General features: G+C 39.8%; 1 protein-coding gene across 1 annotated transcript in view; it reads left to right on the top strand.

Annotated features, from left to right (window-relative positions):
- PPTC7 (protein phosphatase targeting COQ7) overlaps nt 1-20033 on the top strand; it is a gene marked incomplete at its 5' end in the record, with an annotated part of 47267 nt that extends 27234 nt beyond the window's left edge. The window contains 5 exon segments of the mRNA XM_006149349.3: nt 2149-2328; nt 9575-9773; nt 13308-13431; nt 15831-15960; nt 17066-20033. Of these exon segments, the coding sequence (XP_006149411.2) occupies nt 2149-2328; nt 9575-9773; nt 13308-13431; nt 15831-15960; nt 17066-17124 (692 nt within the window).
- Between the last annotated feature and the right edge of the window lie 3620 nt (nt 20034-23653).

Below are 23653 nucleotides of genomic sequence, written 5' to 3'. Positions count from 1 at the left end.
AACGGCGGTCGCCTCGGTGGGAGTCCAGTGACATAGCCATTAAGCCAGCTGCTAGTCCCAACATTGTATATATTTGACATTTTCTCTCAGTTTCTTTGAATTCGTTAGGTCATCAGGAAAGTCATGATGTATTTTTTCTATGTTTTTCAATGCAAAAGTACATCACAATTTTCCAGTCAACCTAATAGTAGGTAGAAATTTATTTTAATGTTGGGACCAGCAGTTAGTGTAATGGCTATGTCGCTGGACTCCCATGTAGTCGACCGCAGTTTGCGTCCCGGACCCGATGGCTTAAATACTCACACCGGGCACATGTGCATGCGTGCCCAAGATCCTGAGAGGAGAATGGAGGAGAAGGGATTGCGGTGTGGCCATCCCCCCTCGGGGGTGATTTCTCGCTTTCTGTCTCTCTGTCTCTATCTAGCAAGCACACATGCCTTATAGCAAAAAAAAAAAAAATCTCTTAAAAAATTTATTTTAATGTTGAAAAAAATTACTAGCTAGCTGTTTTGCAAGGAGTTGAATAGAAGATTGTATGATGTTGACTTTGATGTCCTGTTGGCATTTTTTTTTTTTTTTTTTTGGTGGGGGAGATGTTTTTGCTATAGGGCGCATGCGCTCGCCAGACAGACAGACAGAGACATAGAGACAGAAAGCAAGAAATCACCCCCACAGGGGGGATGGTCACGCTGCAATCCCTTCTCCTCCATTCTCCTCTTGGGATCTTGGGCATGCACGCACATGCACCCGGCGTGAGTTTTAAGCCACCAGGTCTGGGATGCGAACCGTGGTTGACTACGTGGGAGTCCAGCAACATAACCATTATGCTAACTGCTGGTTCCCCTGTTGGCATTCTTGAACACTAGTTTCCTCTCGATAAGGTAGCTTTAGACAAAATATAAACTCCATCAGCAGCTGTATGAACCTATGAAAATCTCTGTATTAGTGCATTTAATAAGAATATGTGAGCTACATAAGTAATTTTAAATGCCCTAGTATTTACTTTAAATAAAAACAGAAAGGCAAAACTAATTTTAATCATGTATTTTCTCCAGTGTACCATATCCAAAATATTATTTCAGTGTGTAATCAATATTAAAATCAATGAAAATTTTCCCCCCTTTTTTTAATACTAAGTTTTCAAAATCCAATGTGTATTTAATACTTCTAGCATATTCCAGTTTGGTCCAGCCATTTTTCATATGCCCCACAGCCTTATGTGTGCTGATAATAAAAACTCTTGCATTGGACAGCACAGTCCTGTATAGGATCATGTTTACATCTGAGGGAAGAGAAAAGGGGATGGGATGTGTTCTTAGTTTCATTCTTTATTTCACACTATTGAACAATGTTTGAAGTTAAAAGTTTACTGCTTTTAGTATTCTTAATGATTGCTAGCTGTGGCTCAATTGCATCAGCACTTTTTTTTTTTAAGTCAATTTTTATTCTTGTAAAATACAACAAACTATTAATAACTTAAATACTTGTCTACAAAAATGATAATCCTGCAGAAATTGAACTCTTGGCTTGTAGGAAACTCCATCCTGTGGTAGCAAAAAGTTAATTATATCAAAAGTTGATTTATTAATATATGAAAGAACACATTCTAAGTAGGAGAATGTTACTTAGGAATATTAAGTATAAGGCATTACTTGAGGATTTTTTTAAGAATTATTTTATTTAACTTTATTTTAATTTGACCAGAGAGGGATAGAGAGAGAGAAAGCAAGCCACCAGGTTCGGAACTCAAACTGCAGTCAGCCATGTGGGAGTTCAGCGCCCTTAGCCACCATGCCACCTGCTGGCCCCATACCTGAGGATTTTTATTCTGAATTTTTGGGGTAAACATACGTACTAGTATGTAGTAAAATTAACTGTTAGAAGGAGATGGGGAGGGACCAGTAGGTGGCGTGGTGTTTCAAGGTGCTAGATTCTCACATGACTGACTGCAGTTCAAGTCCTGGACCTGGAAGCTTACTTTCTCACTTTCTCTCACTATCCCTCTCTGGTCAAATTGAAATAAACAAATCAATAAAGTTAAGTGAAAAAAAAAATTGTTTTTTTTTTTATTTTTAAAAGGAGGAGACAGGGAAAGAATACCTGAGAAGTTGGTAAGAATGTTCTTTAAATTTATTTTTTCTTTTTAAGGGGTTGCAGATGGCGTAGGAGGATGGAGAGACTATGGAGTTGATCCATCTCAGTTCTCAGGGACTTTAATGCGTACATGTGAACGTTTAGTAAAAGAAGGACGGTTTGTACCAAGTAATCCCATTGGAATCCTCACCACAAGCTACTGTGAGTTGCTGCAAAATAAAGTACCTTTGCTTGGTAAGTAGACATTGTATGTATTTTCCTCTTTAATGAAGCCCACTATTCCATTTTAAAAAAAAGAAGACACCAAGAAAATAACTTGCTAGCCCAGCTTTTTTTTCAAGGTTCTTCTTCCAAAGCAGAGTTTAATAGAGAAGCTGTGGGCTAACCAGAATACTTAATACAGTTTGGAGGGAGTGTAAATAGGTACTACCACTTTGTAATGATTTGGTATAAAGTTAAACATAAGTATGTAGTAAGCCCCAGCAATTCCACTTTTAGACATTTACCCTGCTTGAGAGAAAGTCTTGCTCATCTCTTGTGAGATATCTTGTCAAGAGACAGATATGAAAATGTTGTATTGCCAATAGTATCAGCAAACTGAGAACAACCTAAAAGTCCATCAGTAGTAGAAAAATGCATTGTGAAAGGGGACAACTTAAAGCTGCATGCAGTTCTAGAGAACATATTGTGAAAAGAGGACATTGCAGAATACTACTTCACAGTTTTATCCCATATATTTCATGTTCCAAAATATAGGTTAAAACTGTTGTTTAGAGATTCTAAAATATTTTAAAAGTAGATGACAAGGTTTTAAATTCGAAATAATGGGTCTCTCAGAGGAAAGAAGAGGGTTAGGATCAGGCCTGTAGAATTCTATGGGGAGTTCAAGTTGCACCTAAGCAAGCACCCAGACTGTTAACAGCCACTGAGTCTGTGAAATAGGTTGACACAAAGTATATTATTGTTACTCTGTTATTAGAAAACTTGAAAACCAAATACCTAGCAATTGTTTATCTGGCATGCTAGTGGAGCATCCTTTGGCCAGGCTTCTGTATTTGTTAAGTGGTTTCCTGGGAGCTTACCCAGCCTTCTAAGCAGACTCTCGGAAAGGACTCTTGGAAAGATGTTATTAAGTCTCCACTAATTGCCAGAATCTTTCTGGTTACTAGAAGAGCTCCCTCAGAGCACCCACATTTAGAATTAGCCTCTATTCTATGTAAATGGAGATTGCTATAGCCACAATCTGTCTACAGTTTTAATCCTTTTTAACAAAGAGTTCTTTTTCTCACTCTGTTGTCTTTCTGTCTTCTCTTGCCATGATTACCCAGTTTGTTTTAATTCTAACTGGGGAAATTTTGTCAGTTTCAGTATCTACTGCTTTGTCTTAATCCCCTATTTTAGACATGCTATCTGGAGTTTACCCAGAATAGTGAATCATTCTAGATTCTATTTCTAGCACCTCTCTGCTAACTTGCTATATGACTTTGGACAAGTCACTTAACCTGTGACCTCCTTGTTTCATATGTGAAATGGAGAGAATGCTCCTAGACATAGATTTCCCAGTGACTTCTGCAACAACCATCTCCCCACCCCTATAGCCCCATCATTTACTTTGTCTTGGAATAACCAGTTATAAAACATAGAACTGTCCTGATTTTGTATTTTAAAACTTTATCTTTTGCTATGTTTTCCCTATCCTTTCCCTTTCTATGCACCCTTATGTAACTGAGAGATATTAATAAAATAAATTTTAAGATCCTTAAACATTAGAGGTCTTCTAACATTGAATATTGTTATTTTTTCTCCTAAAAGACACTGAAATAATTTTTTTCAAAAAAATTTTAACTATTTTTTATTTAATTTTATTATTATTATTATTTTCCAGTTTGATCAGAGAGAGACGGGGGGCAGGGGGCGGGGTGTGGAGGAAAGTGAGAAAGCAAGCCACCAGGTTTGGGACTCGAACCACAGTTGGCCATGTGGGAGTCCAGCGCCTTTAACTACCATGCCACCTGCCAGCCCTGAAATAATCTTTCATTACCATGTTTCTCTCTCTTTCTCTCTCTCTCTCTCTCTCTCTCTCTCACACACACACACACACACACACACACAGAGTTCATGCAATCTGCATGTCACTAGGTTGTTCATAACTAAACTCAAGCATATTTTGGCAGAGAGAGACTTGTTGGTTTTATCAAACCTTAGATGTAATGGTAAATAATAACTTTACAAGATTAGATAATCTTACTATTTTTTAATCTAGCAATTGCTAAACACCAACCCTAAAAAGTAATTATAATATAAAAGGCGAGCTGATAGCTGTAACCACGTACTACTTTGAATGTGTAGTGGCTTTTGGTTCTGTGTTGACATCTCTGGCTAATTGTTGATATGTATCATTTCCTCTGAAACCCTTAAGTGGATTCTTAAGATTGTATGAAGCCAATATATCTTAAGAATTTGTGGGGCCAGTCCTAATTAGGTTATTTCTTTCTCTACTGCACAGAAGGCTTAGTAGTTTACAGAATAAGAAGCTGAGTGATCAAAATATTTCCATTTTAGTTCGAGGGATTTGCCCGAGTGTCTCTGTATGTGGGTCAGTCATCTGAAAGTTAGATACTGTTGTTCTCAGCACCTCTTTTCTTACTCTTCTTTGCTTGCTTGTTTCTCTCCAAACACATGAGAATCATGAACTCTCTTCCCACTATTAGGTTATATAGGCCTGAGCCACATGCATCCCTCAGTGAATTGAGCAGCATTTACCCTAAGCCCAGATGATACTGGCCTGCATTTGTTGACGCTACTTTGGATGCTACATACAGCTCTTCAAAGCCATTTTGATTCTCACTCAGTGGGTTACTATCAGAAGGGTAGCAAAATGATAGCCTAGGTTTGTCAGTGAGTAACATGAGTTATTCTTGCAGGAAAATTTTCAGGGCTATTCTACTGATCTGTCATTCTTCATTCTCAGCTAGAATTTAATCCCATCAGCTTTTTGAAAGTTTTCCATGGCAATTCTGTTAATGATAAAAGGTTGGAGATTTTTGTGCATTGAGTTAGGAAGAAAAGCTAATTGATAATCTTTGCTCAACTGTAAGCTGTGGAGAAGGTTATCTGACATCACTACCAGTTAGTTACAGTGTTTTTCCTTTCCTTTCTTCGACATTTACTAGATAGAGAATTAGAAGGCTTTGCAATTAGTATGTCAGGTTAGTACCAGTGCATGCACTGAGGGGAGCAAGGAAATGGAGTTTGGGAATATTAGGGTGAGAGAGATGCTTATGCTTAAGTGTTTTAAATTTTTTTTTTTGGAGAAGTTTTGTTTGTTTGTTTGTTTGCTGTAGGGCATGTGTGCTCGCCAGAGACAGAAATCTAGAAATCACCCCCCAGAGGGGATGGCTATGTCGCAGTCCCTTCTCCTCCATTCTCCTCTCGAGATCTTGGGCACGCATGCACATGCACCCAGCATGAGTTTAAGCCAGTGGGTCTGGGACTCAAACCAGGGTCGGCTACATGGGAGTCCAGTGATATAGCCATTATGCCAAACTCCCACATGGCTGACCATGGTTTGAGTCCTGAACCTGGCAGCTTGCTTTCTCACTTTCTCTCCCCACCCCCAGTCAAATGAAAAGAAAAAGAAAGAAAGAGAGAAAGGGAAGGGAAGAGAAAAGGGAAAGGGAAGGGGGGGGAAGGGAAGGGAAGGGAAGGGAAGGGGAGGGAAGGAAAGGGAAGGAAGGAAGGAAGTTAAATAAAATAATTCTTTAAAAAATTATTATTAAGTTGTACATTTCCATTAAAACAAAATTAATAAATTGCCCATAATCCCTCTAAGGGAACCAGCAGTTAGTGTAATGGCTATGTCGCTGGACTCCCCCGTAGTCGACGGCGGTTCGCGTCCCGGACCCGGTGGCTTAGATCTCACGCCAGGCGCGTGTGTGTGCGTGCCCAAGATCCCGAGAGGAGAATGGAGGAGAAGAGATTGCGGCGTGACCATCCCCCCCGGGGTGTGATTTCTCGCTTTCTGTCTCTCTGTCTCTGTCTGGCGAGCGCACACACCCTATAGCGAAAAAACCTCTCAAAAAAAAAAGAAAGAAAATTATTAGTATTTTAGCAATTATGCTCCTATGCTTTCTTGTATGTATGCTGTACACAGAATAATGGTAGCTTGAATTGCATTTACTATGTGCTCACAACAGCCCCAAGAAGTAGGTACATAGGTACTTTTATTACACATTTTGTTAGGTAGAAACAGGCCTAGTGAGAATAAGTAATTTGCCCATAGCTCAGCTAGGAAATGATGGCACACTGGGACTTGACACAGCGATTCCATAGTCTATTTGTTTTCTTTGCTTTTTAGCTATCACTGTAACAACTTACACTTGCCTAGTATTGCTTTTATTTTTTAATTTGCTTACAGCAAACTTTACACCTTTTGATATACAGTTCTTTAAGTTTTGATGTCACCTTTTTTAAAGGATAAATGAATCTTTGACTAATTATAATTTATAATCTACTTATATCACTTAAATTATCTTTCATTTTCAAATGTATTTCTTTCACATACCTTTTTTAAGAGAGATGTTTTTGCTATAGGGCACGTGCATTCACCAGAGAGACAGAGAGACAGAAAGTGAGAAGTCACCTCCAAGGGGGCATGGCCACGCCACAATCCCTTCTCCTCCATTTTCCTCTTGGAATTTTGGACATGCACACACATGTGCCTAGCGTGAGTTTAAGCCACCAGGTCTGGGACTTGAACCACAGTCGACTGTGTGGGAGTCCAGTGATGTAACGATTACACCATCCACTAGTCCCCCTTTAGCATAATTTTAATTGCTGTCAGATAACTAATATTTATTATGTTTGGCACAATTAACTAATTTTAATTCTTACAAATAACACTTTGAAGTAGTTATTATTAACTACACTATTTTTGTAGATGAGGAAACTGAGAGATTATGTGATTTGCTTATGGTTACAAAGCTGGTAAGTGGCAGAGGTAGACTTCAGATGCAGATAGTCTATATTCCCAAGTGTTATAAAAAAAAAAAAAAAATAACGATTACACCATCCACTAGTCCCCCTTTAGCATAATTTTAATTGCTGTCAGATAACTAATATTTATTATGTTTGGCACAATTAACTAATTTTAATTCTTACAAATAACACTTTGAAGTAGTTATTATTAACTACACTATTTTTGTAGATGAGGAAACTGAGAGATTATGTGATTTGCTTATGGTTACAAAGCTGGTAAGTGGCAGAGGTAGACTTCAGATGCAGATAGTCTATATTCCCAAGTGTTATAAAAAAAAAAAAAAAAGGGAACCCGCAGTTAGCATAATGGCTATGTCGCTAGACTCCCACGTAGTCGACCACGGTTTGCGACCCGGACCCGGTGGCTTAGAACTCACGCCAGGCACATGTGCGTGCATGCCCAAGATCCCGAGAGGAGAATGGAGGAGAAGGGATTGTGTGACCATCCCCTCTGGGGGGCGATTTCTCGCTTTCTGTCTCTATGTCTCTCTGTCTAGTGAGCGCACCCACCCTATAGCGAAAACCTCTCCAAAAAAAAAAAAAAGTGTTACATGATAATGCATAGCCTTGTATGGTATGTATGTGTTAACCAATCCCTTAATTTTAGGCGTTTAGGTTGTTTCTACTATTTCCTGACCTTAAGCAATGTTTTTGTAGTTAAGTCTCGTTGCATCTCTAATTATTTTCTTGAGATAAATTCTTTTTTTTTTGGAGAGGTTTTCGCTACAGGACGCGTGCGCTCGCCAGACAGACAGAGAGAGACATAGAGACAGAAAGCGAGAAATAACCCTCCAGGGGGATGGTCACGCTGCAATCCCTTCTCCTCCATTCTCCTCTCGGGATCTTGGGCACGCACGCACACGTGCCCGGTGTGAGTTTTAAGCCACCAGGTCCAGGACGCGAACTGTGGTTGACTATGTGGGAGTCCAGTGACATAGCCATTATGCTAACTGCTGGTTCCCTTGGGATAAATTCTTGTAAGTGAAATAGCTAGTTCAAAGGACATGGATATTTTTCGAGACTACATTGCCCTGCCAAAAGGTTTTTTCAGTTTACTCTTCACTACCACAAGGGAGAACTTGTTCCTTGGCTGTCCCTTTGCCAATACCAGTTTTTGCTATAGGGCATGAGCACTCACAGAAGAGAGAGAGAGAGAGGGAAAATGAGAAATCACCCCCCAGGGGGAATGGTCACACCAATCCCTTCACCATTCTCCTCCTGGTTTTTGGACACACACATACATGGCCCACATGATTTTCAAACTGTCAAGTCCGGTACTCAGACCACAGTTGGCTATGTGGGAATCTAGTGCCTTAACCACCTGCCACCTGCGAGCCCCCACCATACATTATCTTGCCTTTTTGTTTTGTTGTTGTTGTTTGTTTGTTTGTTTGTTTGTTTGTTTTTAGATATTTGCCATAGAGCATATGCACTCTCCAGAGAAAAACAGGGAGGGAAAGTGAGAAATCATCTCCTGGGGGGGGGGGGGGCCACACACACCCCCAGTCCCTTCTCTTCCATTTTCTTCTTGGGGTTTCAGGCATGTGTCCATACATACCTGGCATGTTTCCCAAGCTGCTGAGTCCAAAACTCAAACCATGCAGTCAGCCATGTTCCAGCCTCCTTCACCACCACACCACCTGGCTGGCTGCTATTGTATTTCTTGGTGGACTGCCTTGTTTTCTATTTTGACATTTTTCTGGTGCAGGTTTAAATTGTAGTACTTGAAAGTCAACTCTCCTAGTTGTACTGTGGCCTTTCAGCCTTGGAGGTTATGGGAGCTGGTGCAGCACAGGTATCCAGAGTGCCATCATGAACATCCAGTTCATGCCTTCATGAAGTAGTCTCTGGAAAGTGAATAGGTGGACTCTGCCAACTACCTGCAAAAATTGGTCTTGATACTTCATTGTGAGTCCTTAGTCTCCAAGAAAAATCCTTCATGACCTCAACAAATAGAAATCTAGATAAAAACTGGTTATGTGCCCTGTCTTAAATGTTAGTGAATTTCGTGGAGAAGACTTCCTGCCAATCACTAATAAAAAAAATGTCAGGAAAACATAACATTCTCATTCTGGCATTTCGCTATTGAAGTTTAATAGCTCAACAACATGCTTTTGAGCATTTGGCAAAGATCATAGCACCAGTGAAATGTAGTGTCATTAAATACCAGTCATTTTTATTGTTTTCTATCTCTGCGGATGGATGAATTCAGATCATCAGTAGCCCACATACTGTGTCCAGTGTGAATCCCTTTTTCTCCCCTACCGTATTGACCCTGATCAGGTTATTTATTGCTATTCATAGGGAGGGGATATGTAGTGGAACCATCCTGCTTAGGCAAAGGAAAATTATGGCATGTTGCTCTTTGCGATTATGTGATTAAGATGTGTATGCAGAGGCAACCTAGGAAGAAAAAATAAATGGTGATCATTTTTGTTTCTAGGTAGCAGTACCGCCTGCATCGTGGTGTTGGACAGAACTAGTCACCGCTTACACACAGCGAACCTGGGCGATTCAGGCTTCCTGGTTGTCAGGGGCGGTGAAGTTGTGCACCGATCAGATGAACAGCAGCATTACTTCAACACTCCATTCCAGCTTTCAATTGCTCCCCCTGAAGCTGAGGGAGTTGTCTTGAGTGACAGGTAATCTCTCTTCTCACTCATAAATGTGAGCAGAATGTGGTTCATCTACAGGTTCCCAAACTATACCCCTTGAATGCAGAGGGGAGAGATGTTTTCCATTTTTACATAAGAAAAGTCACATTGAGAATGTTCTCTTCAGAAAGACCTTTTAGTTCGACTTTGAAAGATATTTTGTTTGAACTAGATAGTATAGCCAAGTTGAATTCTGATAAACACCCAATAATTTGACAAGACTGTGAAAATACTATTTCAGTTCACACAGTTTTCTTTCCAGTTCCATATGTGTATTTGTTACATTGTACTGAAGAATGAGGCATTGCTCATATGATCACCCATACAAGAATCTACAGGAATCACATGCGTTATTAGAGAAGAGCACAGACACCTGCTTTATTTATCAGAGTAATGTTCTGATTCTCAGGACCTCTTACTGCATGTATTAGAACTTAGAGAAAAGAGAAAGAAAAATTGTCTCGGATTTTTTTTTTTTTTGGAGAGGTTTTCGCTATAGGGCACGGGCACTCGCCAGACAGAGAGAGACTTAAGAGACAGAAAGCGAGAAATCACCCCCCAGGGGGGATGGTCACGCTGCAATCCCTTCTCCATTCTCCTCTCGGGATCTTGGGCACGCACGCACATGCACCTGGCGTGAGTTTTAAGCCACCAGTTCCGGGACGCGAACCGCGATCGACTACATGGGAGTCCAACGACATAGCCATTATGTTAACTGCTGGTTCCCAAATTGTCTCGGATATTTTTGTGATGACGTTACCGAGGTATTCTCTTCGTTTTTGACATCTTCCCAATTCATTTCTAAATTGTCAAGAACCTTCTTTCCAAGACAATTGATATTTTTTTTAATGAACTTTTATAGTTTCCCTCTCCTGATGAATGTATAAAGTAAGGCTAAGAAAGACTTGGATTTCACTGCCTGTAACAGCCTCACAGGGTCTGGCACACATAGCACTGCAGTTCATAAATGCTGTTAAATGGGTAACGAACCTTTTGTAAGCAAGTTCTTAAGTTCAGACTAAGATGAAATGATTGTTACTGCCCTCTCTGAAACAGGAATGAGCACATTATATAATTAGGTATTTGGTATTGCCCATCTGAAAAATCTGTTGCTGATTCTTTGAGAGAGAGGGAAGCACTTTTTACTTTTAGATTTAGGCATATTACCATAGTTGGAAGAATATTTGATACAGGTTCTTCCTCACTTGACTGAAATACACATTAATTAATATTAGTCATATCAAGTAGAGAGAACCTCAAGACTCAGTAGATAGCAAGCTCGCGAACAGTTTTTGGAGAATGGCGCTTTTTCTTTCACTCGATTCTTCCTTTCTTGGCTTCTCAGTGCTAGAGCAGCCCCGCTGTATCTCACACGCTATCTTCAGACAGTCTGGTTAGAGCAGCATTCTGCCGCCTGCCAGTGAGGTGGCTGTGGCTTCCCCTGGAGCCTAGACATAGCTCACTAGCATGTGATTTCAGCTCGTGTTTCAGTGCAGTCAAAAGTTTCCGGCAGCACAGTATGTTCAATCAAAATGGGCAAAACTGCAGCTGGCGGAACACCAAGCTCATGGGTGGGAGTGTTAGGAGAGCACACACTGTCCAATGGGAGTGAGACTCTCAAGGCAGGATAGCAAAGGACAGTCCTGGGGAAAGAAAAACCTCAGCATAAAACATAGCAGCAGTGCCAACCTGGTCATTAATCCACACTAGAATCTGATTAATTTTCAAAGACCAAGCAGATGAGAGTGTCTTTATTTGTTTTTCTTGATTCCACAGAAGGAATCGACCTGGTTCCCACCAGTTTGACAGTCTTTTTTATTTTTTTCTCGCTGCGTGTATCACAGTTATTGGTCACTGTTTTCTATATGTAAAATAGCATTTTAACCTTAACATCCAGGTTTTCCTTTTTTAGTAGCTGATTTTACAAAATACGTATTATATAAATGTGTAAGTGAAAGTTTGTTTCCCACAAAAGCACAACACAGAATTTTCAATGTGCTACTTTTGTCCAGAGTCTGGAGAAGGTAAAGGGGAAATTTTCTCATGCTCTGTGTGCAAATCTCCAGCAGGCATGTGTGATTCTGTGTTTTCTCTTCACAAAGTTTGTACCTTGTCTCTTACATAAGCATTGGAGTCTTTATGTTAAGCTTAGGATCTGGTCCCTTCTTTCCAGGTCAGTGTCTGAATTTTTTTTCCTAGATCTTGTTCCTTAGTGACAGGTGAAGGCAGAAGGTTAGATCTAACCTTTTCCTCCTCTTGGAGTCATGAAAGCAAACACTGGCCTTCAGAGAGAACTGAGAACCAGCTTCCAAGGGGGCATGGAGTCTTATTTTCTCCATTCTTAGTTCTTTTTCTGTCAGGCATTGTCAAAAAAAAAAGATCTGCATGTTTTTAAAAAATTGCACACAAAAATATCGCCCTCCTCTCTGTCCACAGCCACACATTCTCTCAGGGGCAGCCATTGTTCCTGGTTTCTTTTACTCTCTCCAGATTTAGTCCTTGCACATAGAAACCCACATCTATGTGTCTTCCCCATGATTTTTACAGAAATAGTTTCATAGACTGTACACTGCCTGCACCTGGCTTTCTTCTCTCTATTTTATTTATTAATTTGCCGTAGGCAGGTGTGCTCACTGAAGAAAAGGAGACGGAAGGAAAGTGAGAAATCACCCCCTAGAGGAGATGAGAGGGTTGTAATCCTTTCCCTTCCATTCTCCTCATAGGATTTTGAGTACGCATGCACATACACACCCAGCGTGATTTTTAAGCAGCCAGGTCCAGGACTCAAACCGTGTATTCAGCCATGTAGGATCCAGCACCTTAACCATCATGCCACTGGCTTAGCCACTTTCTCCCCTTAACTGTATATTAAAGAGATTTTTACCAATTCAAAGAGTGAACTTTGCTTTTTAGTTATTCAGATATTTCTTGAAGACCTACTATGTGTCAGGCTTACTCATAAAGAAATACCAATGCATGGTAAACACTGTCCCTGGAAGATACACATGGTCCCAACTATGCCAAAACCAAAACCGCTGTCAGTTTTTTCTGTGCATTAATTCTTACAGGGTTGACATGTTCATACCACTCTCACTATAATGCAGCATCCTGAGAGCCAGGCTCAAGCATGCAGGAAAACTGATGAGTAAAAAATGAGTAAGCGAGGATGGAATTTCTCTAAAGAATTGAGAAGTAAAGACTCATTTCCACTAGGACTTTAGGGACATGTTAGCTGTGACTCAGAACAGAACCCTCCCTTCTTGTAAACCCACATGACTAATCCTCATACTCAGTTTTACTTGGTCGTTTCAGTTAAGCTTTTGAACATTTACAAATCAGAGTTTTCAGTTAATTTATTTCAAGGTTAGGAATTTCAGAATGGCTGTTTCCATATTGATTTCATTATTATAAACTAGTTTTTCTTAAAAAATGCTTATTGCCTTGTAAAATAGTGTCAGCCGGAAACTTTGAGTCATATATTGAAAGGACTCTTAACTGTGCCCCACTCTGTCCTTGCCACAGCCCGGATGCTGCTGATAGCACATCTTTCGATGTCCAGCTAGGAGACATTATCCTGACAGCGACAGATGGACTCTTTGACAACATGCCTGATTATATGATCCTTCAGGAGCTAAAAAAGTTAAAGGTAATTAACTCAAAGGTTAGCCCTTTGGAAACAATGCCCCTTTCTGGGCAGCTGAGTTTTATTATTTCAGTTGTATTATCTCTTTAGTTTTGGAAAAGATTACTTTGTGAACTTGAGGAAAATAATAACAGTTATAATCTTTCAAGCAATTGTAAATGGAAATATTTATAGTTGGAGAACTTGAGGGGGAAAGAGGCCTTTCACCTAATCCTTTAGTAGGGTGATAAAAGTAGGCAAAATTCAAATGAGGACATTTCTTGATTCAATTTTTATTTATATTTTTAATGGCGCTTAGTGGTGTTGGCTCCTGGTAGTCTTTTTCTCTTTTTATTATTTTTTTGTAATTCTTTATTCATGATAAAGTGTTTCTACACATGAGAGAGCACCTTCTGCCGGGTTTGGCATGCCATGATCCCCTTCCTCTGGTTGGCAGCCCATCAGATCTTGGGTACTCTACTTGTACCCTGTATGTTTCAGACTAACTGGGTGGGGGATTTGAACTTTACTTACCATGTGGGATCCTTGCTTCTCTTGAGCAGCTCATTACAGTGCCATGGAGCTGGCCCTCTCCTTTTATTTACTTAGGTTTTTTTGCTATAGGGCACGTGTGCTTGCCCGAGAGACAAAGGAAATTACCTTAGAAATTACCCCTCAGGGGAACCAGCAGTTAGCGTAATGGCTATGTCGCTGGACTCCCACGTAGTCGACCACGGTTCGCGCCCCAGACCCGGTGGCTTAAAACTCACGCCGGGTGCATGTGCGTGCGTGCCCAAGATCCCGAGAGGAGAATGGAGGAGAAGGGATTGCGGCGTGACCATCCCCCCTGGGGGGTGATTTCTTGCTTTCTGTCTCTCTGTCTCTCTCTGTCTGTCTGGCGAGCGCACGCACCCTATAGTCAAAAACCTCTCAAAAAAAAAAGGGACTAAATTAATTTTATATAAATTTTAATTTTAATTTTAATTCTGTAGATAAAAATATTTTGTGCTTTAAATAATATGCTTAATTGTGTACCTGTGATTAAAAATTATTTGTTAGTCCAAATCACAGGCTGGTGGGGAGGTTTGGGGAAAACTCCTTAACAAAAATTTCTCTGGAAACATTACTCATAGGAAATCCTTAGCACCAAACCTTGTTGATGGAGTTCAGTAAATGTCAAGTGTGTACACATAGCCTGCATTGTGCTTTGTGTAGTGACAGAATGGTGAGCAGAAACTGCACAGTCCCAGGGCAGGTGATTAAGGGCACTGGACTCCCACATGGCCTACCAGAGTTCGAGTCTCGGTCCTGGTGGCTTGCTTTCTCACTCCACCCCCCGCCCCGGTCTCTCTCTCTCTCTCTCTCTCTCTCTCACTCTGTCCCTCTCTGTTCAAATTAAATAAGTGAATGAATGAATAAGTAAATAAGGTTAAATAGGAGAAAAAAAGAAGAAACTGCACAGTGCCTGCCTTCATGAAGTGGACATTTTAGTGGGGAAAACAGATAATGGAAAGAAATAAATACATAATATAGTGGTGGTAGTAAAGGAGGAGAGGGAAAATAAAGCAGGATAAAGGAGTAGAGGGGGCTGCTCTTGTAGATTGGGGAAAGCCTCTTAAAGGAGGTGACACTGAAGCAGACACCTGCCCATATTTTTTCATACTGAAACTATTTAGAACCTTGCGATGTTAGAGATATTAAGATGGCCCTTGTTTTCTTGTCCCCATTTTGCAGATGAAGAAGTTGAAGCAGCAAGGATAAGGGTGTGGCTCAGGATTGCAGTTAGACGAGACTGATAATACAGAATTCTACAGGTCTTTTCACTGCAGCAACTGGCTACTTTTACTTGATTGGCCTTGAGTGCATTCCTAGGCCAGGAAACTTTTGAGGGCATTCTTAAAATGTTATCAGAATCTGGGGCCAGCAGGTGATGTGGTGGTTAAGGGCACTGGATTCTTACATGGCCAACCATGGTTCAAGTCCCAGACCTGGCGGCTTGGTTTCTCACTTTCTCTTGTTCTCTCACTCTCTCTTTATTTCACTCTGTCCCTCTCTGGTCAGATTTAAATAAATAAATAAAGATATATAAAATAATTTTTTAAAAAAAGTTATCAGAATCTGCCTTTTAGTCAATCCCATTTTATCAAGAATATGTTAGGAATTTCAAATAAGAAAACAGCAAAAATGAAAATCTAAACTTCAGGGTTCGAGGCCTCCCTAGCAATAGACTTTTTGATTGACACCAGGCATCACAGATGATTTCTTTCATTTTAGTCAAGGTGTAATGTTTTAATGTCTTCAACTAGAATAAAGCTGTGGTAATAAATGTTACTGCCTTAAAAAGTGCTATTTGTCAGAAGTATACTTGTACTCAGAAATGTGTGGCATTATAGTTAAAAATACTCCTCGTTCTTTCATCTTAGAATTCAAATTATGAGAGTATACAACAGACTGCAAGAAGCATTGCTGAGCAAGCTCACGAGCTAGCCTATGACCCAAATTACATGTCACCTTTTGCACAGTTTGCATGTGACAACGGATTGAATGTGAGAGGTAAGCATTCTTTGGGAAGGTCGTTGGGACTAACTGGGGACATAGTGTTTGTAGAGTTAGCAGTCCAGGCCATGGGTGAGACATTTAAGTGTCCTCTCCCAGCCTGCCAGTGGTGAGCTGGTGTCTGAGCAAGGTCAGGAGGGCCAGAGCCAGTACGTGTCGTCATGTCTTCCCCACAGAGGATGCCCTTCAGAACTGAGCTTCATTGGCTGCTGAGGCAGGCGGAACCTGTAGCCCTTTATTGCCACCACTGCACTGCTTGGACCTGGGCCCAGGAGGCCTCCAAGCTGTGCTGGAGGGCCTGGACATTCCTCCCAGTTTAACATTCTGCCCTTCACGTGTCTGACATTTCGCTTTTCCCTTCCCCTGGCTCTGTGGGACTCGTTGACAATATTTGCCTGCCAAATTGCCATAGCAGATTTTGTAAAGGGAAGTAATGTGAAACTGCCCTTGACTGAAGAGTCCTTCTATCTGCAGTGGGATGTGTGACTTTTAGAGCTAGTGCCTCCATCTCGGAGCTGGGATGATGTGCCAGTGCTTGCACATCAGAGCTAGTAGAGTTGTTCAATTTCTTGCTGGTTAGTAGTATGACATGTAAAGTATTTCTTAGCCCTCTAGGAAATGTTAAAATAGACCAAAGCAACAAGCCATAACTGTTTTACAGATTAGAATATAAGGCCATTCCTAGGTTCAAAACATTGAGTATATTTGTCCAAATTAGGATGGTGGATAGAAGCTTGTAACTTTCTCGTCAAGCACAATTTATCCTAACAGATTTTGTCTTTACTGTGACTGATATAAACTGAGGATGTGGTGGCCATGTTAACAGAACTCCGACTGTGAAGAAATTACATATAATTTCTCTTTTAAAGTTTAATAATTTCACATGGTGGAGGGAGAAAGAAAGACAAGCATTCCAATAGAGTCCAACACCCAAATCCTCCCCGCTCCCCAAAAGCCTTTCCAATTGACTGGGGAACTGAACCTGTGAGTATGGGTCCAACCTTGCTTGTACAACATGTCATTGCTGTGCCAGCCCTAGGTCCTCATTCTTGATTGACTTTTTCTTTTAATATATATTGATAGGTTTTGACTTTTGTTTTAGGTGGAAAGCCAGATGATATCACCGTCCTTCTTTCGATAGTGGCTGAGTATACAGACTGACTCGCCAAGGTGTCAACTCCTGCCTTTCCTTTCATCTTCCCAAATGTCCCCTGCCATGTGTGCTGATCCTGCTGGCAGGACCACATTTCTTTGCCACTGATCTCAATGGCCAGTGATGTAAGCCCTTTGCCTGTCTTTTTGAGACCCGTTGAGAACCACTACTACCATTCACTAGCTCATATCTGCCAGGAACAAGAGGATCGAGGTTTGAAGACTGGCCTTCATTTCTCAATGTCCTTTCCATGATAGGGATGGAGGTTTTCAAAGCCCAGCTATTGCTTTGCAAAAGTGGTTGAAGTATTGAAAATGAGTAATGTTGGTAAAGTGAATTCAGAATTACAGTGTGTTAAAGGGATTTTAAAAGTCTAACATAAATTGTATGTAATGATACATGTACTAAAACATTATTCATCAAAAGAAATGTTACACGTGTACTTCACAGGCATAGTCTTTGTTATGATGGTTGGGTGTGGCTTTATGTTTTCATTGTAAACTCCTATTTTTCAGGAGCTTATAATTCTGCTCTAAATCATTGCTCTGGGTTATGAAGTCTTGATCCCAGAAGCTTGTTACACATTGAAAGAAAAATATATTTTAGTTCTTTGGATGCAAATGTTTTGTGCTTTTAAAAAGATACTTAATTGTGTTCCTGTGATTAAAGTTTATTCGTCAGTACAAGTCACAGGCTGGTGGCCTGCTCTACAGGAGGGGTGGGGGAAACTACCAAATTTTTTAACGGACATGTCAGTGAAGATGGTAAAACTCCTCAAAGCCTAGAAATTGAATTATGTTATAGCTAAAATTCTTCCCAGTAGTCTGAAAGAATGCCCCCGTGTGGGAGCTTGTGGCCAGTAGGCCTAGAGGGTGAGAAATGGACAGCTGTAGCTCTGAATTGCATTGGCTTTCGGGGTCATGCTCCCATAGTCTTACACTCAGCCCTTTTATTAGTAGCCTTGCTTTCTTCTGCGCATGCACCAAATTCAGTGAGTTCCCGTGGAAAGAGCACGTGGCAGCGGCAGCAGCACGAAAGCCCACGAGGAAAACTCCTAGCAGTGATTTGACATTTGCAATCCCCCCCAACAGAAATTTAGGGGTTTCTGAATCAAGCTTAATGTTTACAGTTTCCGAATAGCCATTTTGCAGTGTATAGTTTCCTTAAAAAACTGCCCCGCATTCGGTTTTCCCGTTATCTGCAAGCTCAAACTTATTTTTAAAGTTTGTGTACAAGTTGACTGCTGTAAAGATATATATTTTTGGGTCAGTTTTTTTTCCTTCATTAACTTGGTGGTAGAAAAATATATATACTTAGAAATCCTTAAATTAAAGCCATGTTTTATATATATATATATATAAAAGTCAGGTAACTTTGATGTATAGATGAGAATGCAATTAAACCTGATGAGAATCTACTTAAGGAGAATATAGAAAGTCTTTCTCTAAAGGAGATACTGACTCCCTGGTTTATTGCATTTAAAACTTTTGTTTGAGGTTACCTCAACTTGTTTTAAAAGATTTTGTTTTGTGAATTTGTACTGTATATTTGAGTAACTGTCAAGCTTTTTGTTTTATTTAAAATTGTTTAACATGTACCATGTACATGTCATTACTATATTTCAATGCATCATGCTTGTAACAGGCATTTCATTTATAATAAGAATGAGTTATTCATTTGTAAGCCGTTCAGTAATTTATCTACTATTCCTAAATTGGCATAATGTTAGATATCTATTTTGAATCACCTTTAATTACATGTCAGAATGCCTTAACTACCCTAACTTGACAAAACAGAATTCTTTGGTAGAGGAGATGGGGGTGGGAGTATGTGTGCAGAGGGAGACCCTATTTAAATGAGGAGAAATCATCATGCTGTGATGAAACACAGAAGCATGAGTGGCAAGCAGCGGGGTATTTATTTTGCACAAACTATTTGCAGTCTCTGTGTATTTAAAAAGTGAAGAAAAGTTGCATCCAGAAGGGTTTTGCTGGAAAGAATACATTTGTACTAGGATTGGTGACCTCAGCTCTTCTGTTTGGGTTTTAAATTATTTTGGTCAGAGGTATGCAGCCTCATGATCTGGATATACTTTGCATTAATTTTCCAACGCCTACATTTAATTCCTGGTAAGAGCAGTGCTGATCAAGTTACTGGCTTTTCTCTGTTCTCATCAAATTCATTAGACACAATCTTTGTAAAGCTAAATTGGTGGTGTTTTACACAAATCATTTAATCACCTTACTTTTTTGAAAAATGATTGTTAGAAATGTTCCAGTGACACTGAAAATATGTGAGACAAGAATTGAGTTTCATAGTGAGATTGACTTTAGACCTGGCCTGCAGATTAATGATGGGAAATCATTTATTTCCTTCCTCCCCCTGTCCTTTTAGTGTTATTCACTTAATTTTTTATGATTGCCAGGGGTCACCTGGAGTGCTGCTGAACAAGTGACTCTCCTCCTGCTCTCAGTAGTTAGAGGCTGTGTTGGACCCAGAGTAGAATTTTCCAGGTCACAGACCCAAGTTCCCCTGTGTGTGATTGTACCACTTGCTGGGTCTGATTCTAGACCTGATATGTGTGTGTTAATTGTATTTTAATCAAGCACACACACATATACACTCACACGTATACATTTGCCTCATGTGATGAATTTTTATAACAAAAGAGAAAATTTGGATTTCTAACTTACAAATGGCAAATTATTTATCCCTCTCTGGATGCACCAAAGACCAGTAAAGTTTATAGCTTTTCCATCTATATTTATAAAGCAATACTGTATTATAAAAATCAATATTTTTATCACATGCTTGAAATTTTTATTTTGTTCAGTTTTAAAATGTGCACTCTAAACATATCAGAACCTTATTTCTTCCTATGAACTTAAGCTGCCTGCGCACAAAAAAAAAAAAAAAAGAAAAGAAAAAAAATTACCAAATGGAGATGCAGTACAGTCCATAGGCTCTTAAAAAGTGAAAGAAGGGATGAGAAACTTAAGCTTCCCGGCCACAAAAAAAAAAAAAAAAGAAAAGAAAAAAAATTACCAAATGGAGATGCAGTACAGTCCATAGGCTCTTAAAAAGTGAAAGAAGGGATGAGAGTGAGACAAGTGATTTGTCCTGAATTACTGTACTTGCTTGACATGGTTGATGGGTACTAAATCACAAAAGAATCCATTCCAGGTGTGCATGTTTGGGGGTTGGGCTGTGTCTAGATTAGAAACTCGACTCAAGCTTTGCATGATGGGAGATTTTCATCTCCTGTCAGCTGTGTTCATTCTGGGTAAAACAGTAGCCCAGAGATGGAAACCATCTTCAGTGCCACCAACCTCCCACATCGAGTAATAAGGCAGGAATTGTGGGGATTTATTGAGTCCGTCTTGAGTGTTTTGGAGATTGTAAACAAGACTGGCTAGAACTGTAAATGTTTATACTTTTGGATAAGTTCATGGTTCCTTGTCACCTTATACCAGCTATCTTTGGTAGAAGCTACACCATTCAGTTTCTCTAGAAACTATATCACATGTTTGCATTTAACAATTTTACAATATTAAAAGAAAAAAAAAAACAGTATCTGCTTATGAAAAGTAAATATGAAGCAGAGAACATTTGGATTTTATTTGTAAAAAAAAAAAAAAGAAAAAAGAAAAAAAGAAAATTCTTTGCAAAATTGAACTTTTCAACTAAAAACAGTGTCCATGTCAAAATCTTAACTGTTAGCAGGTAGTTTGTGGCAAAGATGGCTTAATAATGAAGCAAATTTGAATCTGTGTATACTAATGAGCTGCTTTTTTCTGTTGAGACTATCATTATTTGTCTTACCCAAAAGGCAATTACCTGAATTGGATGTCTGAAATATAACTTATGCAGGAATAGTTCTGTAAATACATTTAAATAAACTGTAAAGATATTTAATAAATATAGTATTTATACTAACCTGTGTACTCCTTTTGATTTGAATAGTAACTTAATAAGACCCCAGCCCATAACAATGAGTTTCTATCTACTCCTCATTTCCAAGCATCTTATTCAGTCTGGCAGTGAATCTGTACATTATAGCTGTGATTTTCTGTCCTTACTATTTTTTTAAGAATTATTTATTCATTCACTTAGTTTTTTTTTTTTTTTTTTTTTTTTTTTTTTTGTCCAGAGAGAAAGAAAGAGAGGGAGAGGGGAAAGTGAGAAAGCAAGCTACCAGGTCTGGAACTTGAACTGTAGTCGACCATGTGGAGCACCTCAACCACCATGCCACCTGCTGGTCCCTCTGTCCTTACAACTTTTAACTGCCTTAGCCCTTTTTCACCTGCAGATTTATTACATCAGTTTACTTTCCTCAAAAATACATCAAAATGGACAGATAAATGGATATAAAATAGAGAGGTTTTCCCAGCTGGGACTTTGCACCTTCCAAACAATATTTGAAACTTTAAAAAACAAAACAAAAACCTCGGGACCAGCAGATGACTGTTACATAATAGTTATATCACTGGACTCCTACATAGTTGACCATGGTTTGAGTCCCAGACCCAGTGACTTAAAACTCACACCAGGCACATGTGCTTGTGTTCCCCAGGTTCCGAGAGGAGACTGGAGGAGAAGGGATTGCGGTATGGCCATCTACCCCAGGGGATGATTTCTTGCTTTCTGTCTCTTTCTCTGGTGAGCCCACATGCCCTGTAGCAAAAATCTCTGTTAATAAAACCCCAAAACTGGTGTATTTAAGCCTGCCCTCTCATATCCAAATTCTAAAACCCAAAATATAACTTAACTATGGAACTGTCTTTTACAGACCAGTGCATCCAGGCTATTTCTGATGGCGATGCCTTCATGACTTAAATCCCCCTGCCTATTCCCATGAATGAAACTCAGTAAGGAGACCTACAGTTACTCCCATGTCTCAAAGTGCTCTGTGTAGCTGTCTGCATGTGTTAGGAATACCAGAAACTCAGTGTTCACTGTCAGAGTAAGCATAAGATACATAAATCGTCAGCCTACAATGTGAAAGGACTTAGTTGAAATTTTGTGGGCATTGCCAATTTCCACAAAAAGCTCGATGAAAGCCCATTTTCATTCACTAGGGAACATCTTGGGATGAACTTGAGTTTTTATTAGGTTATTGTGGGTAGCTATGACTCATTACTAAGCTGTGAGAGCCAAATTCATTCTGGTTTCAGTTAAAACTGTTCATAGTTCTAAAGCATACTGATCCACTCAGCCACCTTTATGAATTTCTCATAAAATCTAAAGTATAATTGTTTGCCAGCTGACACTTCCTGTAGTGTGATAGTTTCACAAAGACTTAGTGATGTTACAGCAGTCTTGTTTGTCAGGTTATAATTGACTGTAAACAGGCTTGGGGGAGGGAGAGGCACACAACATAAGGTATTACATAACAGTGTTTTGTGCCAGATTTTTAGTCTGTTTGTGCAGGTAAGAAGATAATTCTTAAAGGGGAAAAGAACAGAGACATTTGTCTTTCACCTCATGCCACTCTAAACTCAGGCTTTCTTGGCAGTGGTGGTTGGTGCTCTATGTCAGACGATACAGAGATTTGGCATCACTTCCGTTAAATTATTTTCTGCATCACCTCGCAAAATTATAAATCGCCTCTAAAAACAGGTTTCAGGGCTAAAAAGTACAATTTTACAATATAGAAAAAGACTCCAAAGTGAGGGGTGACTATATAGATAATAGTTTTTTCTTTTTGACCTTTTTTCAGGAATTATTTTACTTAAAATCTTCAAATATAAAAAAACAATGGACAGGGAACCAGCAGTTAGCGTAATGGCTATGTCACTGGACTCCCACATAGTCGACCAGTTCGCATCCCGGACCCGGTGGCTTAAAACTCACGCCGGGCGTGTATGCGTGCGTGCCCAAGATCCTGAGAGAAGAATGGAGGAGAAGGGATTGCGGCGTGACCATCCCCCCTGGGGGGTGATTTCTCGCTTTCTGTCTCTATGTCTCTCTCTGTCTGTCTGGCGAGTGCATGCGCCCTATAGCAAAAACCTCTCAAAAAAAATAAAATAACAATGGACAGAAAGTCATGGCATTACATGAGAAGAGATTGCATAACTTTTTGCTTTATTATTTTTTTTTCTTAAAGAGGTTTTTGTTATAAGGCACATGCACTCACCAGAAAAACAAAGAGATCACCCCTAAGGGGGAATGGCCACACCACAGTCCTTTCACTTCCATTCTCCTCTTGGGATTTTGGGCATGCACTCACACACACCCAGTCTAAGTTTTAAGCTGCCAGGTCCAAGACAGGAACCATGGCCATTTGGGAGTCCAGCAACGTAACCATTACACCATCTGCTGGTTCCATTCTTTTGCTATTTCTAAAAGCTACAAAACCCAGATGTTTCCAATCAAATACAAAAGGTACTTCAGTAATAAAACTGTTCAAGCCATCTTGATGCACCCTAAATGGCTGCTGAAGAAAGTTTAAATACCTTTACAAAACTGGCAAAGAGAATGTTAAAAGCTCAATGGTAAACACGCATTATATTGAACTCTAATGGACTTTTTTCCCTA

Source organism: Tupaia chinensis, unplaced genomic scaffold (assembly GCF_000334495.1).
Source record: "Tupaia chinensis unplaced genomic scaffold, TupChi_1.0 Scaffold000258_1, whole genome shotgun sequence".
NCBI classification, from domain to species: domain Eukaryota; kingdom Metazoa; phylum Chordata; class Mammalia; order Scandentia; family Tupaiidae; genus Tupaia; species Tupaia belangeri.
The sequence above is the reverse complement of the archived record's forward strand: the minus strand, read 5'-3'. Positions and strand labels throughout refer to the sequence as shown.